This window comes from Montipora capricornis, chromosome 6 (assembly GCF_036669925.1).
Source record: "Montipora capricornis isolate CH-2021 chromosome 6, ASM3666992v2, whole genome shotgun sequence".
Lineage (NCBI taxonomy): Eukaryota > Metazoa > Cnidaria > Anthozoa > Scleractinia > Acroporidae > Montipora > Montipora capricornis.
Window position 1 is genome coordinate 39749793 of NC_090888.1, and position 17168 is coordinate 39766960.

Consider the following 17168-nt stretch of genomic DNA (forward strand, 5'->3'; position numbering starts at 1 on the left):
GCATTCGAAACGTTAAGTAAATAATTTCAAACACTGCGCTTGTTTATAATGTTTGTCTCCGCTGTTTGCGTCTTATTTTTGATAAAAGTACATGATTTTAAGCCAAAAATAGTGGCAATTTAGAAGCACCTTAGGTAGCTGCAAACAGGCCCGAAATAATTTTACTTCGATGGGATTCAAAAACCGTGCAATCCTTGCCACATATTATCATGTCACCTGAGAGATGGGCATCGATAAATTGGTGCAACAACACCGTTAGATATAAAAGTATTAAAACAAATATATGAAAGTCACTTATCTAAATCCGTTTGTGTCACAATTATTGCAGTTCAAAAAACTTTAACTAATCCAATCTGGGGATATGTTTGTCAGGGTTTATTGCCTTGTGCAATGCTCAATGAATTAGCTGTCCAGCGTAGCGCAATGGAACTACAGCTGTTTTAACTTTGTCTGACTAATTGATCCACCGTCTTCTCGATTAACGAACTTGATTGAATATAATATGGGGGGACTTAAGTTCTTTGGAATTCAGCAAAATCAGCAATTGTTAACAGTGTTAACGACAGTCGACCTCTTATCCTTCATTTCTTACATAAACGGGCTCTGCTTAGTAGTGAAAGTAAGTTGGAATTCCTTGTTTAATTACAAATATTGATCTCGGTTTTAAATTGTTATCCCGGCTCGTGACCATGCGTCGCGATAAAAACGAAAAGAGAGGAACATTTTTTTTCTTTTCTTTTTAATAGCTTCAAACACGATATTTGAAGTTGAATTAGTCTTACATAAGCTAAACAGCGAATCAAGCAATTATAAAAAAAATATATCCAACGGTCGGATGAGCTCTTTCCATTATACTTTTACCAAAGTGATTCGTAATGAAAATATAACAGTGAGTTCCAACGTTTTCGCGAAACCTTACCTATTTTTTTTTAAATTGTATCCAGCCTTTTTCGGGGAGGATTGGTATTAGTTGAGCTCATTTTAAGTGTAGATTCCCAAGTAAAAGTTAAAGTAGAGATCACTAATAAGATTCGCGTTTATGGCAAAAAGCGAATGTAGGGCTGAACTGATTTAATATATGCAAAAAATGAATAAAATATATTTGATTTCAGTTCATTCAGCGCCTGTTAGGCAACATTATCGAGCCGTTAAATTGTATAAAATCAGATATCCTCCATGGTTTAATGACATGAATTTTTTTTTTTTTTTTTTGCCCTTGACAGCCAACGTGGAGCTCATTTTCTATTAATTTGTAATATCAAATCCGTTTCCTCCTCTCTCTGTGCATTGCTGTGATATTTCCATCCCTTTCCCTTCAGTAGTTTGAAACTTTAACTCTTAACTCGTCCCCACCCTCCATCCCGCTCAATCTATCTGACTCCTGGGCTTTGTTTTCTCTCTATGGCGCATTAACAACTAGATTAAGAGAGGAGGATGGAAAGCCTTTGTGTTCAACCTACTTGTGTACCCGTTCGCTAGGAAATTCGTGAAGTGTGCAATATACTCGGAAACGCAACAATACTAGACTGGTGCAAAAAATGAAGGCAATCTCAGCTCTTCACCACTTGAATTTTTTCCTTTCCGAAAGAGGCTCATTTTAATTCTCTTAGAAATAACCGTGTAAAGCAAACCTCAGAAAGCATGCTTTCATGTTATATACTTTGTTTCTTACCGTTTTCGTCAGCGATTACTCCTGCAACAATTGCGTCAGCTAAGTTTCCGGGAATTGGATCCTTAACAAAATTGGTGGCAACCTCCACTCCCTTCTCCGAATCAAAAGCGCCTCCTTCCACGACATCATTTTCAGCTGAAGAAAATTAAGTATTGCTACGATTTAAATTTGCCAAATTGTTAAAATTTTTAGAGGTATCTTATCTCAAACCCATTCGATAGTTTAAATTGATGATATTGCCATCTGCAAGCGATACCAGAGAATGTAGCACGTTACAAAAAAAGGAACTTTAATATGGTATGTGGATTTAGCTGCTACTCTCCTCATGTATCCAAGGATTTGGGCACATCGCTTTCCTTTTCCTACTCACCAATATAATTAAACCTCTCGTAAAAAGAAAAAGCTCCTTTAGCCATTGCTTAGAAAGAACAGTGAAATCATATATCTTTTTAATGACAATGATGGATGGGACTATTTCAATTTATATAAATTGGTAAAATTCATTGAGTCGCAGTAACCTTCGTAACATTTTGTAACCAGCATAAGAATAAATGATTTTTGGACCTGCGATCCCTGTACCGATAGAAACAAATTCAAACATTTCCCCTTTCTCAGAATAGTTACAAGTTCCGCAGAACTGAGACCGTTAGAAGGAAAAAAAGAATAGTTAACCCGCTGAACAACGGAACTTCTTTTGATTGATTAGTAAATTAAGAAATCAAAAATTTATACAACATACAACGTGCAAACTGTCTCACCGTTTTTCAAAGGAAGAGGTAGACCCCAGAGAGGCTGCAGAAGGCACACCAAGAAAAACACTAGCAAAATTCTGGGTGCCATCTTTACGAACTGGATGTTTCTTCCTCCAATGCTTGAACACAATAAGGGCTTGTTCCCTGGCTACACGATTTATTATCGCAAAGAGTCAAACAACGCGGGGCAACTTGGAGATATTTCACGTGATATTGCTGTGTAGCTCTTGAACATCTGCAATATTATCTTGTTTAAGGCTATTCCAAATTTAGCATCACTCAATTTTACCTATTGGTAAACGAAAAGAAGCTCTACCTTTCTCTCATCTTCCCGGCAGTATTGAGAAAAAATTGACTCACTAAGCATTTAACAAAAGATTTTTACTACTTCCTTTAATTTCCCCCAATCATCACAAAATACAAATGCAATCAAAATGCATTGTTTTCCAATAACATTATGATCGGCATTTAACGATATTATACCCTTTTTGTCCGCATTGACGAATGCTGTAACATGAAAATTCTCGTTGTTTTCTTTATCACCTCATATGGTGTTGTTTGTTGTTTCAAATATTTCGAACAGTAACGTCGATAAAAGAGAAAGCGATCAAAATTGACATTTTTTTAAGCTTTCGCCTCTATTGATAGCTACATGACATTGCATAAGATAACAGCATAAAGAGCGGATGGTCAGCATTCATATTGTTGATGACTCCTGCTTACTATGTTCCTAAGGAAACAATCCGCAGCGATGGTATAATCTGGAATATTACAAAAGAAATTCTCCGAAGCTCATTAAACTCGACATATCATCAATTATCCTAATATCATTACTTCTAATTCAATTAATTAAGGCATTCGTACACATTAGGGCACAAGTGTGGACTTCGATCTTTCTCTTTCTCTGGCTCACTTAGTTTGCTTTCCTTTCCTTTTATTGGCGCTACTGTCAGTTTAGTTATTCATTTGAGAGTAGTTTATTTACTCGCTTACCATGTTGGGCATTTGGTTAATTTATGGAGACTCGCTTTGCTATGTTGGAAATCTGATGTTTTTCAAGTTATTTTTGCTTAATTTCATTTGAAATCGTCGTCAAGTACGTAGACTTCTTTCTTTTCACACTTGCACATTTTCTTTTCTTTGATGAAGCTTTGGACGGCGTTCCAAAACCTCTGAAAGCGATACAATTTTACTATAAGTTTTTAACTACAACTTTTGTGCCAAGTTATCACACTTATCTCACAATTGTCCTGCTTTTGAGACGCATTTTACGTTTCATGCGTTTGAAACTAATCCAAACTGAACATTTCCTTTTATTTTCTTTTGGTGTGAAAAAAAAAAGGCTAGTTTTTAACCGTTATGTCGCCTGCGATGCTCATTCAGTTAAGGACTTTGCTCTCACAATTTTTTTTTTCCTTTTTTAACGTGAAGGGAGAGGAGTGCTAAAATGCTTAGACTCTCTTCCATTTTCCAGAGCCAGCGTTCAATTCAGATAGGAAACCTCACGGCAGTATATAAAGTTTCGGTGAACGATGATGCATGTATTATCCCTGATTTTTTTTTATTGGAGTGCTGTACAAAACGTAAACTAAGATCCTCCAGCTGATGTTAGAGCGTAATAATAGGGTCAGATATTTTCTTTCCGGACTCAGTAAAAGTGGTTTGCCATCGAAGGCAAAGACATCCCTTAACAAAATGAAGAAAAATGGACTAGACTTAGCGACTCTTTTTTAATACCAGACATCTAAGTAACTTCTACAAACAATAGCAAGGTTAAAAGCTGCAAAATGTAATTAAACTTTCTTGTTACTTTCCAACCAGACGCAGCGAGGCTACTTCTTTTGCCGTGATTTTTTTTCTTTTGTATTTTCACTGGCCATGAATATATAAATGTAATGTTAAAAGTTAAGGTTTGTATCGTGATCTTTAAAAAAAGAAATTTCGACTTCTACTTATTATAGCATCTAAATGGCTACTGAAGTATAGCATACTTAATAAAATATATTTGATAGCACCATTTTCGTCTCACTGAAATCACTCATTGCAAGCCTGATAGTCAAATATGATACAAAAAGCTGGACAGAAGCCCTACGGTAGCTTACGGTTAGTGTAGACATTTTTTGACTTTGCAAGTAGCACTTAAGAAGAGCTGGAGAATTTGTATTCCTATCACAATCCGATATGACAGGTAAAGAATCTCTAAAAAGATACCACTTGCTCATTGATGAATCGCTATTTTCATATCACAGCCCTTGGCTTTTGTAAAAGATCTCGTATTATTCGTTCTGATTCACCGCAATACTTCAAAGGACGAGATGATGTCACGTAGTCCTGTCTTTGACAAAAATGTTCGTGGTTTGGTAACCTTGACTACGCAAACAGTAAGTTCGTGACTTTCCTCCTTGCAAAGCTTATGACCTTAATATCGTTTCGCATAATAATGTTCAAACAGTTCTTTAATGTGTGTTAAGGTCAATTTTGAATTTCAATACGAATTATTGGGCAATAATTAAAGATCAAAAGGTAAATAAGCACGTCAATAAAACTTGACTTGACCTCCGCTTTGAAGATGACCATCCACATGACTGGCCCTATACAATTTTTTTAGCCAGTGGCCGCCCCGCTATTCATAACCTGTGATCATTGCATATATGATCCACATGTAAATCACCAATGTAAAGCTGAATGAATACCTTTCAACTCAAATTAAAAAAAAAACACATCTTTCTTTCAAGAATAAACAAAATGGCGGCTATCACGGTTGTTGACAGTAATTCTTACCTCAGAAAAAAGACTAAAAGAAGGCTTCCGCTTGTCGTAAACGATGAACATTTGTTTTTTTGTTCCAACAAAAGTTTTTTCTTTCATTTAAGACGTATGACGTTAAATGTAAAAAAAAAAAGAGGGGGGAGGGGTGGAGCTTGGTTTTTTTTTTTTAGGGGATCTAAAAACCAAACTAGATATCATGTCCTCCCCTCTACTCACCTACCCCTCCCTGATCCTCTCTAGTACCTCTATCCTATCCCACCCTTCCTTCACACATCTATCCAGCACAGTAAAAGTAACAGTAGCTATAATTAGCATGAGGCAACCTACTGGTACTTGTAGTCGAATGGCGTCATCGTGCAAATGTCCTATTAACAAAATGGAACAACAGATGATAACTCGAAGGAAATGGGTTTACAGCAACGGCAATCTCTTCACAGGAAACAGCAAGAAACTAGTTCCAAAACGGGAACAATTCTTGTCCCAAGCACACAGTCGAATTTCTCACAGAGAACAGCAAATTACGGAAGAGAGGCTTCAAGGGAGTATGCAGAGTACTCACCAATTGTCGCCACCTGAATATTGTAGGTTGTTTGCTTAAAAAGAAGAAGGCTTACAAGGTGGGGGGGGGGGGGGGGGGTGTTCACGGGTAGGGCTTTCCATATGTTGGCATCTTTTCGTATTTCGAGCAATTTTTTGAATTCAGAGCAATTTCTAGGTTACTACAAATTCTGAGATATCGGAGCAGCTTTTTCGTGCTTAAATTGGCCATGCTTCCATATTTAACAATGTTTTAGTGGACAATTTGTGAATTTCGTGTGAAAAAGGAGCAGTTCCTTTCCCTTCTGGGGCAGATCATGGGCGAAAGATGCTTGCAGCCGGGCTGCTGGGTGAGTGATTGTTTCAGGAAATTATAAAATAGCGGACGAACAATTCGAGTATTTCAGGTGACGAACGTCATTCAGATTCTTCGAGGGTAGCCGCAGAAACAGGGGAAAAACTAAGTAATCCAGCGAAAGAAGCAATTTCAAGAGAGCGAAAAGTGCATAGAACACCAGCTAAAAAAAAGAGAAATGTCCGCAACACAGCCGATCCAAATCAGTGTGAGGGGTTAGGATAGATCACATCACTTCAAAGGAGGCCCTCTTACTGTAGTGTCGTGTAAACTCAGATGTGAAGCATGCAAGGAAACTGTGTCTAAAAAAAGCTCTGTTATGAAGGGCATTGCATCCCAGAAACATATTAAATCAAAGCCAGTTATTGCGAAAGGTAATAAAAAAGACCACAGTACAGCTGAGAGTAGTACTATTTTATTGTACTCATAAGCTTACGTATCAATTTATTTAGCGACATTGGTTATAACGCAAAATTGCACAAAAAATGCTCAGAAATGTTACTTTTGTTGCACAGATTGCATACTTTTGCATCAAACCAAATAAAAGAGGAGAGAAGGAAAACATATTTTTTTGTTGCTTTGAGCAACTTTTGAGACACTTTCGTTACAAAAAAAGCAACTTTTTAGCAACTTTTTGAGAAATTTCGGGCAACTGTTTGGGAAATTTCAAGCAACTTGTGGAAAGCCCTAGTCACGGGCACTCCAGGACCCCCCCCCCTCCCCTCCCCTCTAGCTACGCCCTTTCTAACACTCGAAATGTCAGCTCTCAAATATCTTTACATTGACCTATCATATCAACTCAGTCAATAAACCCTTTTGTTTATTTCACTTCTGACACTTGCGGACCGCAGACTAACCCCAACTCGCAATAAAAGCTAACTGTTTAAAAATGAGTGCTTACATTTATTATCAATACTGCTTCTAAGCGCTATTTGGAATGGGTGCTGTTTATCAGCGCTATTTGTAGCCAATCTGTAGTCGTTGTACCCCTGCTGAAATGCTACCCGTTTTTAATAAGTGCGTAAACTTAATTGAGAGCTCAACATCTCTTCTCGACCATGACGTCCTAGCTAGGTTAGCTTACGTACCAAGATCTGAATAGTTGAATTTCCTCATTTGAGGCGAATGAAATTGCCAAACCCGCTGACCACGCGCACTCGGACCTTCTTTTTCTGCCTAAGAACCTAGATGAGCGCTCTGGCTCTCTAGAAGTCAGTGTAGATTAATTACCCCGCAAGGTTTTGCCTAGAGACAAAATCAAAGGGCGGCATCATTGTAGTCCATCCGCACGAGAGTGATATAATACTATGTATATAGTTTGTATACCAGACAAAATCTCGATTTGCCAGAACTAGGCGCGCACAGAATAATAGTGAATGATGACGATTTTTACACCAAATACCAACAAGTAAGTTTTGGGTACTGATGACGTTGAGCAGAAAATACGTGGCAACGAAACGTCGCAGTAAAGGGGGTATCGGTAATTCGGGTATCTTCTTATTGTTGAAAATATGTTGCCATCCGTCACGAAGTGTCACAAGTTATTTGCCGTACAATCGAGCGTTGGAGCAGCCTTTGCCTCAAGTTTGTTTTCTCACAAAGGAGCGAGTATTAAAATAACTTAATTATCTCTTGACGACAAAGAAAATCCTTTGGCTTGATTAACAGTAATGGACGATTTTATTGGGGAAACAATTTGTCAAGTGACGAACATTGTGCAAGCGCGCATGACGTTTTTCGGGAAACAATTTGTCAGACACAAGCCATTGTTGAGAGATTGAAAGACTCATTCCACAACCAGCAATGTTGTTAGAAAACGACTGAAAAAAGAAATTAGTGATTCTTAAAATATTTACAAGGTAAACGGTCTAACGTGGTTCCCAAAATTAACATTCTGAAGGCTTGAGGGGTGAAGGAATGGTGTAGCCCAGGTTATATTTCCAGACTCACCGTCATATGTGGGTTGAGATTGTTTGTTCTCTTCTCTGCACCAAGAGATTTTCTCCGGGTATTCCGGCTTCCCCTTTCCTCAAAAACGTACATTTGACTTGATTTGCGTTATTTGTTAATTTCAGTTTGCAGTGTCTCCAATTAGTACTCCAGCGCTGGGAGCGACTAGACACTAAAATAAAGTGTAAGTTTAAGAAAGAAATGTTTACTTATTATATGACATTGGCCAAAGATTTTTACAACGTAGAACTTCCACAAATTTTAAAAACTACTTCTGTTAAGTGCCATTCGTGTCGCCAAATCAGTTCTCTTAGTAGTCACTTATGTTGTTAATTTCCATCTTGTAACGTTATGGCTGTGCTTATGTACTCGGGTCTCCGTAGTGGAGCTTTGCTCTTTGGAGATACCCTGCCTAGTGGCAAAGTTTGTAAATAAATAAATAAGTTCCTTTGCTTTGCTTTCGCGACATTAATCTCTCCTGTATTGTTGGAGATTGCAAATACTATCAATGTTTCCGAATTCTAATTTTGTTACCACAAGCGTTGTCTGCACAAAGTTTTCGCTCGATGTACTTAAGTGGCAGTCCCGCTAAAAGCGGTCCACCGGTTTTCGCAACCAAAAATAGTTTTCCTTCATTTTGTGCCAATCAAAAGGGTTTGACACACATGTCTTAAAAGTGAGATAATTATTTCATAATTATTTATTTTAGCGTCGCTACAGCACAAAATTAAATTTGGGTTCGCGCGCCGTTGCCAACGGCGATCAAAAGGGTAAATTCCAGGAGTTTTGAGCAGCGTGCTAGAAAACTAAAGCTTACCGACTTTTATTTTGATAAAAGTTACTAGATACATTCACTGTGTTTACTGACAAAATATGGAAACTTTTTCAGAAATGTCAAGTTTTCCAGCGTGGTCAGAAGACACCCTCCTCTCCTGCCTGTGTTCATATACAAATAATTAACCAAATGAAAGCCAAAAAATTCCTAAAGTTTGCTCTAAAGCGAGGTTAAAAAGTATACGACACTGAAGTTTGTGCCTTAATTCACCCCGGGTGTAATTTGCAGGTCACAGGTCGCAGGTCGCGGGTTGCAGGTCATTGTGTTACCAATACAGAAAGTATCCTGAACATTCTTAAAAGCTAACCTTAGGCCTAATTAGGCCTAAACAAAAGTTTTTAGGCCTAAGGTTAGCTTTTATGAATGTTTAGGATACTTTCTGTATTGGTAACACGATGACCCGCAACCCGCGACCTGCGACCTGCAAATTAGACCCGCCGCTTAATTCACCATCATATTTCTTCAAACCGATGGGTATCTTCTAGACTTGCCACAAGTCGACCTCACGATAATCCCAGGAGAAAATGTTTTAGCGAGCGAATCGTGATTTTTCGTACGCGAAGTAAATGAGCGAGCGACGAAGTCGCGAAAGGTCGACTTGTCTCGCTTGCAACGTTTTCACTTGCGTCTCGCGCCAAATAGGGAATGACGTCATTTGCAAGTCCTGCACTTGATGGCGCAATGCGTCGAAAACAGTCGAACATGTTTGTTTCTACAAAATCGAAAGAGGAAATTTGTTGACTTTGTGCTAAAGGTATCAGAAACAAAGATGAAATAAAACAAAAGCTTATTTTCAATCTCAAGTCGCCGCTTGGAAAGGAGATCTCCAGTGGTATTTTTTGGACCAACACTTGTGCCGTGAGTTGTGCTGATAGAGACGAAACACTAATTCGAAAGATTAGCAAGTAAGGGGAAGTTTCGAATCGTCAAGAAAGTCAGTTGATTTCACTCATGAAAGATCAGGTAGGCTTCAGGTGTAGGAGACGTACTAGACCGGGATTAAAAGATACATCTTAGTGAAACTTAAGCTGACCATTTAGCGATGCAATGACTCTCGTCGATGAATACACATGCATATTTAATTTTTTTGTTCCATTCGACGAAAAATGTGTCGATAGTCGTTGAGAATCGCCTCGGGACTTCCAAACACCAGTTTATACTTAAGATTTTAAATGTGTTGTCTCCTACATATGACGCTCTAATGCCACGACAATTGCGGCTGGATCAGACCAAATCTTTCGTGATTGAAATCAGTGGAACAACTACGAATACGATAGCATTTGCAATCCTCTCCAAGTAAACGACCAAAAGCGTACGGAACTAGTTCAAAGGTCAGACTTTTCCCAGCTGTGGTTGGAGCAGACACAAACAGATCTATGCAAGACAGATATTCTTGAATTATTTTCCTCTGATAGTCGCGTAATTCGGAATAGATCGTTTTCACGTGACGTCATCATTTTCTAAAATCCAAAACTAAAGAGCCACGAAAGTTTTTATCCTCATCAGGCATAAGAGGCGGTAAATTTGTATCCATTTGCAATTTTAAAGCTCAATAGCGTGCTTCGTTTGGAAACCAGAGCATTTTGAATTTCTGAGTTATAGCGGTGCGTGACACGAGGCGACGATCGAGTTTATTGAGAAATATATTTTTATCTCATGGTTTTGAGCCTTTTTAGAATTTAAAGCATTAGGAAAAGTGCTTAGGTAAATAGCTGTCTGTTCAGTACAGATGATCACTCGCCTAGATAGCCAAAGTAAGTAACAGATGTTGACACTATTTTCCGGCCGCCATATTGGTGCACCACAGATGTGCACCAACATGGCGTTTTCATACTGGGCTCTGTAAATTTCTGCGAAACATTTTGACGAATATCTGAAGTTTGGGGAAACGCACAGGCCTAAAACTTGGAGAAGTGTCTTCTTCATTTACCTTCTACAACATCACGAATTGTTGACTTTTTGCACTGGATGGTTTTCGATTTATTTTTTTATTGCGTGACAGTGAAAACGATCTATACCTAGCATGTTGGAACTCACGCTTCACTGCGTGTGGTAAACTTTGACTGACAACTCTATCCCCTGGGGTCCACGAGGGTTACTCTGATTGGCCTAGCTCAGCGACCCGTTTTTGGGTCGCTAAAATTGGCGCCAATCAAGTATGAAAGTCCTTCGTTCCGCGCGTATCTAGACGAAGGACTTTTCGAAAGTCTAGGTATCTTCCCGACTTCCACGCAAAGTCAGCTTGAAATGCACCCAAATCTATGTGTTTAGACAAATTAACATTATCAACACTCGTGTCAAAGTCCATTTGTATTTCTCTTTGTTTTTTCTTATACGGATCAGATTTTGCTGCTGACGTCCACAAAAGTTGGGCATAGCCTCCTTTAATAATTGTGTGTATGTATAAATGCAGTGTTACTGTAAATCATTGCGCCAACTTGACCTGTCTTCAGTTGGCGTGACACTCAAAACGTAAACAATACGCTTGGCAGGAGTCTTTTCCATACAACATTTCGTTCATGCAGTGCAGTTGTAGACGTATGGTATCGCTGGGGGAAGGAAAGAATGTCGACAATTTTCCAATATCCTGTGCTTGAAGCTTCTGGGAGGATCACGCAAATGCGTACAGAATATATTTAGCTCTAGTTTGAAACAACAACAACAAAATAAACGAACACTCGCCATGTCTGAAAAATGCGTTCACCAAATACAAGAAACGAATGAATGGAACTACAACGAAAATCACCGAACTGTGGAGTGGGCTCCAATTTTTATATCGTCGCCACACCCACTTTTTGTTGCTGCCCCGCCCATTTTCGTCGAAGAATTCAGTTGGTAGTTAAAGTAACAAACTGAGCCTTACCTAGTCTCCTTGCAGCCGTTTTTTGTGTCGGTCCCTTTCTCCCTCCCCACAAACGTCTGCTGAACCGAGCTGGGCAAGCCATTCCCAGAAACTGACCAATCACAGCGTGGCTTTTAAATTCGGTGGCTAAGTTCCCGCGGATTTCAGATGATCAAAACATGCTGGAATTCTCAGACGCGTGCAAAGTGGTATGCGAAAAATTCAAAATCAATTCTTTCAACCATCACCAAAATCAAGCATTTATTGCTCTTGTTGGAGAAGAAAAAGATGTTTTTGTAAATCCTCCAACTGGGTTTGGAAAGTCGTTCATCTACCAAGCGTTTCCTCTGATATTCGACGAAATTACTGGAGTGAGTGGTCATGATGTTGTTGTCATTTCACCACTGTTAAATCTGATACAAGATCAGATAAATAACCTACAGAAACTCGGAATTTCAGCAGTGAGCTTAAGTGCACTAAAAGGAGATGAAGAGGGTCTTGAAGATAGTATAAAAGATGTAGAAAATGGACGGTTTTCTGTTGTATACGCCACGCCAGAGGCCTCGTTGCTTAACGAGAGATGGCGAAGCATGTTAGCTAGCCCGCTGTACCGCTCTATAAGGCTCTGTGCAGAGTCAGTTGACGAAGCCCATGTAATCAAACAATGTTAAGAGATATACGAATGTCTAACTTGATTACGTCTCGAAAGTTCGCGGTCCAAAACAGTACAAGAAGTCGCTAGTACTAAAAGCACAAGACAATATTTACGAAATAGTACAGTCTAGCAGTCATTTCACAATGTAGAACACAGGATTTGGTACTGTTTAGCAGTTATTTTGCTAATTTGTTTTATGGTTTTAGAATCAAATGCTATTCTAAGCCTTTCAAAGCCCGCTTGTTTACACAAGGACATTTACATTGGTATTGTTTTGAGTAGTATTTTTCAAATTAGGAAACTATTTTACCCTTTTCATGAATCTACCATCCTTCAATCATGCATGCAGTCCATGGGACTGAAAATCCATGGGCTATCTCAACAACAATCATTTAATGAACAAAGGTGGCAGATCTGTAGGCTTTTTATTGAATAAAATTAGCCCAGCTTGCTTTAGCCTTGGCCTGAATTATAGCGTTATTGTCATTTGTTTCGACAACTGGTGGTGTTTCTTCCAAAGGAAATACTTGTGGAGAGTGTCTAATTGTTGAAAAAGCAAGTTTGCAATCCAGCTATTAGCTGAAGAGAATTAATTCACCCACAACTGGAAACGATTACAATATTGCATGGCATCTGATTAGGTAATATTTCAGGACAGACAATGCCACTACTATCATGATATGAAATGATTTTATGATGCACAAATTTGTTTTTTGCTGTTCGAATGTAATTTCTCTATAAAAACTTTGCCTGAATTGTCCTTCCTTCCACTTTTTTTACCGCGACGTTTTGAATGCTTGGGAAGAGATTATCAAGCACTCTCTCACAACAAAAAAAGAAACAGAAAATGAGATCTTATGGAATAATCACTTTACCACAATCCGAGGAAAATCCATTTTTTATCGACAATGGCATAATGCCTGAAAAAAGATCCTATCGGATATTCTAGAAGAAGAAGGAAATTTCTTGCCCTTCCCTGAATTTAGGAAGAATGTCGGCACGTCCATACTTTCTGGAACCTTTTTGCCTCTTGGTGGAACTCTAGTAACTTGCCGAAGGTAGTTTTGACGAACAATGCTAAAAATATATGCACATCACCCCGAGAAGCGATCTTTTCGCGCTGTCAACTTGTGCCTTATAGTAGCCCGTTACAACATCTATACTGCAGCCAAAGAAAGTGAATCTTACAGCATAACAGCGTTCAAAGTACTCTTAAAGAGCAAATTATCCACGGAGTCACCAAGCGGTCGAGCATCCGTGACCTTTTAGACACTCATCAATACATAGCAAGGTTTCTTTTGTTGGTTTGCTTTTTCTTTTTTTTTTTAATGATTGCCAAGTATAGCAAACAATGTAAAGTACGATATTATGAATAGTATTAGTAGTGTAGTGTAGTGTTTTGGAGTAGCAGTAGAAGTGTATAAGTGACGGTGTATTGTAAGTATTGTAAGTACTGTGTTTAAAAAATACTACTAATAATAATAAATAATAAAAAAAAGAAAAACAACTTCGTTACCATCTGCCCTCTGCGAAATGGCAAAATCTTCAACATAAGCGCTATAATGGTCTTGCCGTCCCCTGAAACCGAAGCTAGTGCTCTGCTAAATTCTTGAAGTTGGCATTCCTCAGGGGAACACCTTTGTGACTTCCCAGATTTCCTTCTCTCCAAAATATTCCTCGTCGTCTCGAGTGTATGGCTCAGCTTTGTTTGGGCGTTTTCCTTTGCATGGGTATCTGAGGCATTTTTCCTCGGAATTTAGAGTCTCCTGAGAATTTTTTTAACTCGCGTCCGTTGATGATGGATAGAGGTAGTTTTTTTTTTTTTTTTTCGTGGAGATATCGACGTCTGCATAATACGAAACGAATCTGGCTCGTATCCTGAACTTCTTTCTTCCTGACCTCAGCGTAGAATTTTGTCAGAATATGATCAAAAACTTTGGGGCTATAGGATTCCATTTTATCATCGATATTTCGTGCAATACAACATTGCGGCCACACAGTCAGCCATGTTTTTGTTGTTCACTTGGTTTTTTTGCTGGCTGCGGACTCGTTTATCTCGGCTATTTTATCATTTGAAACAACGGGAAAACGGGACTGGTCTTCATTCCCAAATTGTGAAGATATGCCGGAAACACTTGTAACTGGAGTGGACTGTACATGTTGCTGTTGTAATGCTCTAGAAATATGAAGTGATGTTTCCGTTCGTTTCAATGTCGCAGACGTTAACGATGCTCCGGTCACCGTGGGCTGTGCTTCATCTAAACTAGTTGACGGTTCCAGAGACAAACTATCGTTACGTTCCTCTAAAAAGCCGTGGGAATTAGTATAAATTGAAATTGGGGAAAATATCACTGGCAGAGTCATTGTCTAAGGTTACAAATTCATCCATTTTGGAAAATTCCCAGTTTGGTAGGGTAAGTGGCCGTTGCTTTGGTTATTGTGATATACAAGACGCCCAGGGGCTTATGCACGCGGGATGCACCATTCGGGATTTTCTGATCGTGTAAAATGAATTGCTGTAACAGTTTCATGTTAAAGGTTAACGTTAATGCTTATAATTGACATTTTCATCAAAGAAGCGATATGAAAAGCAAGAATTTGAGCGGACTAGACAATAATGATGATTGTTCACGGCAGTAAGATAATAAACAGGAACAACAACTCACTCAAGATAAGTGTGCCCATTCTAAGGAAATTAACTCTAGCTATCTTATCTTTAGCTTTATCTCTATCTTTATCTCTAGCTATCGTCTGTTATCCCCTAAACTCCCGGTGGCTGCTTGTATATTTTTACTCTGTCTAACGCTAGTACATTTTACTCGTCAATGGGGGCCCCTCGGGTCTTAAAGGGTTAACAACATTAAGGCTCACTCAAAGCCTGTCCCTCCACTAAGTTGTTTGTTTCATGGCGTCCTCTGTGAAGGAATCGGGATTCTGGAATCCAGCAAATGTGAGGCTTTGGAATCTGAAATATATTGTATGGAATCCAGAATCCACAGATTTCGATGGATCTAGGATCCATTTCAGTGGAACCCATAAGTTTGGAATCTGAAATCTATAGCTCGGTATCTAATATTTGGGATCTGAAGTCTGACGGCCACGTGGATTCCTTTACCCTTGCACACAGGCTCTCTGTGGGTAGAATGGCATGCGATCAACAGCTGGGGAACTGGATGGAGTGGGGAAAAAGATTCCCCAGCTGTTGACCATGCGCCATTCCACCCACGGAGAGCCTGTGTCCAGGCTAGGATTCCTTTTCATAGGCCGATTCCTGACTTTCATGTTAGTAGTGCATTCTGTATATGCAAAGTTGAATGAAAGAGAAGGAAATCACACATGACAATACCGCAAATATATCCCACGCAACAGGGCCTAGAAACTGCCAACAAACAGACAACCTGATTGATTGTAAGTGAAATATGTATTTTTTTTTTTTACAGATGCATTGGCTAGAGGCTATGTTTAAGAATGTTAGTTATGTGTGTCATTCCAGGACACATGTGCATTGAATTTGAATTGAACTTGAAGGTCAAGCACGCCTTTGTAAGACAGTGGATATAAGCAATGAATCCCATAGTTGTTGTGTATACATATTTAATTATCGTCCTTGTTTTTGACATTTTACATCTTGATTGTCTTTTTTCGGACTTATTTATATCTTCTTGAGCATCACTGTACAACATATATTCAAGAAATAACTTTTATGTTGTTTATTTTCTTAAAGCTCAATGATTTGCCGCACTTATGTACGATAAACAGGATGATGAAAAGGCTTATGGTAGTAAATCTATCAAATAAATTCAATTCAATTCAATTCAATATCTTTATGTAAAGAGGGAGACGTAATAACCTGTTACAGTTTCCTAACTTACGGCCCTCTCCGAGCATTAACCCTCCCAACCATAATACACCACAGAAGACAGACCACAACACCGGGAACTACATGCTCTACTCTTGACGACAAGTGTGCAGGTTCTTTTACGTCCCACAGGATTGTGAAAATTGAAGGGTTGTGAGACGGGACCTCCAGATTATCGTCCTTATCCGAGAAGACTATCTAGAGAGTCTAACCATTTGTAGATGTGATTACAAAGGCAGCACTTTCTCCTCAGTTGTATAAAGACCCTGATTGTTGGTCCGGCCGGAGTTGAACTCACGACCTCTCGCGTAACAAACAAAGTGGTGTTTATGCTGCATAAAAGAGGGTCTGTCCCATCAGTAACAGAATACTTTACATTGACATTCCTTGACCCAATTCGTGTTAATGAACAAGTACACTGTCTACTGGCCTTCAGAGTTAATAAAGATTAATTTTGCGCTCAAAATTTAATAACTATTCAATTAAGTTCTTAAACTTAATGCTTGTTTTACAATATCCACCCAAAAACGTATTATTGATGTTGTGTCAGCTACAGTACACAAACTTGAAGCATTCAATGAATGTTTCCAAGTTTGCTGGTTTATTTGACCGGTGTCAATGTGTGTGTTGTTGTTGTTCGGTAATAGACTTAAAATGAAAAAAAATTGGCTTGGCAACCTTTGATGAATTCATTCTGTAAATGATAGATACTTCATAGTGAGCAGAATTTAAAAAGCTAAAATGCAGTTACAATGAAATGAAAGTGTACTTCTTGTCAATCTTTGAAACCATAATAATACAAATCAATACAATGGGAGTAGTCGTTAACACATTCAAATTGTTTTCCTGAAAATCAAAAATGAAGAAAAACAAAGTTAATGTTAAATTTACAACCAAGTTCAAGTCCTCATATGCATCTTCAAGTCTTGGTGAATGTTTGGC

General features: G+C 38.7%; 2 protein-coding genes across 2 annotated transcripts in view; one reads left to right on the forward strand and one right to left on the reverse strand.

The window, feature by feature from the left end:
• The window catches only part of LOC138052131 (dentin sialophosphoprotein-like), a 10384-nt gene extending 7738 nt beyond the window's left edge, over positions 1 to 2646 (reverse strand). Inside the window, exons 1-2 of the mRNA XM_068898507.1 lie at positions 2431 to 2646; positions 1673 to 1807 (exon numbers count right to left, since the gene is read on the reverse strand). Coding sequence (XP_068754608.1) covers positions 1673 to 1807; positions 2431 to 2512 — 217 coding nt within the window. The 5' untranslated portion in view covers positions 2513 to 2646. The remainder of the gene's footprint in view (positions 1 to 1672; positions 1808 to 2430) is intronic.
• A 9245-nt stretch (positions 2647 to 11891) lies between these two features.
• LOC138053899 (putative ATP-dependent DNA helicase Q1) lies at positions 11892 to 12383 on the forward strand. The gene has a single exon (XM_068900434.1). It carries the CDS (start codon positions 11892 to 11894, stop codon positions 12381 to 12383), a length of 492 nt encoding a protein of 163 aa, XP_068756535.1.
• Positions 12384 to 17168: the final 4785 nt, after the last annotated feature.

What these genes read in the sequence shown, in the direction of transcription:
- LOC138053899 (XM_068900434.1), top strand. Translation starts at nt 11,892, where the DNA reads ATGCTGGAATTCTCAGACGCGTGCAAAGTGGTATGCGAAAAATTCAAA.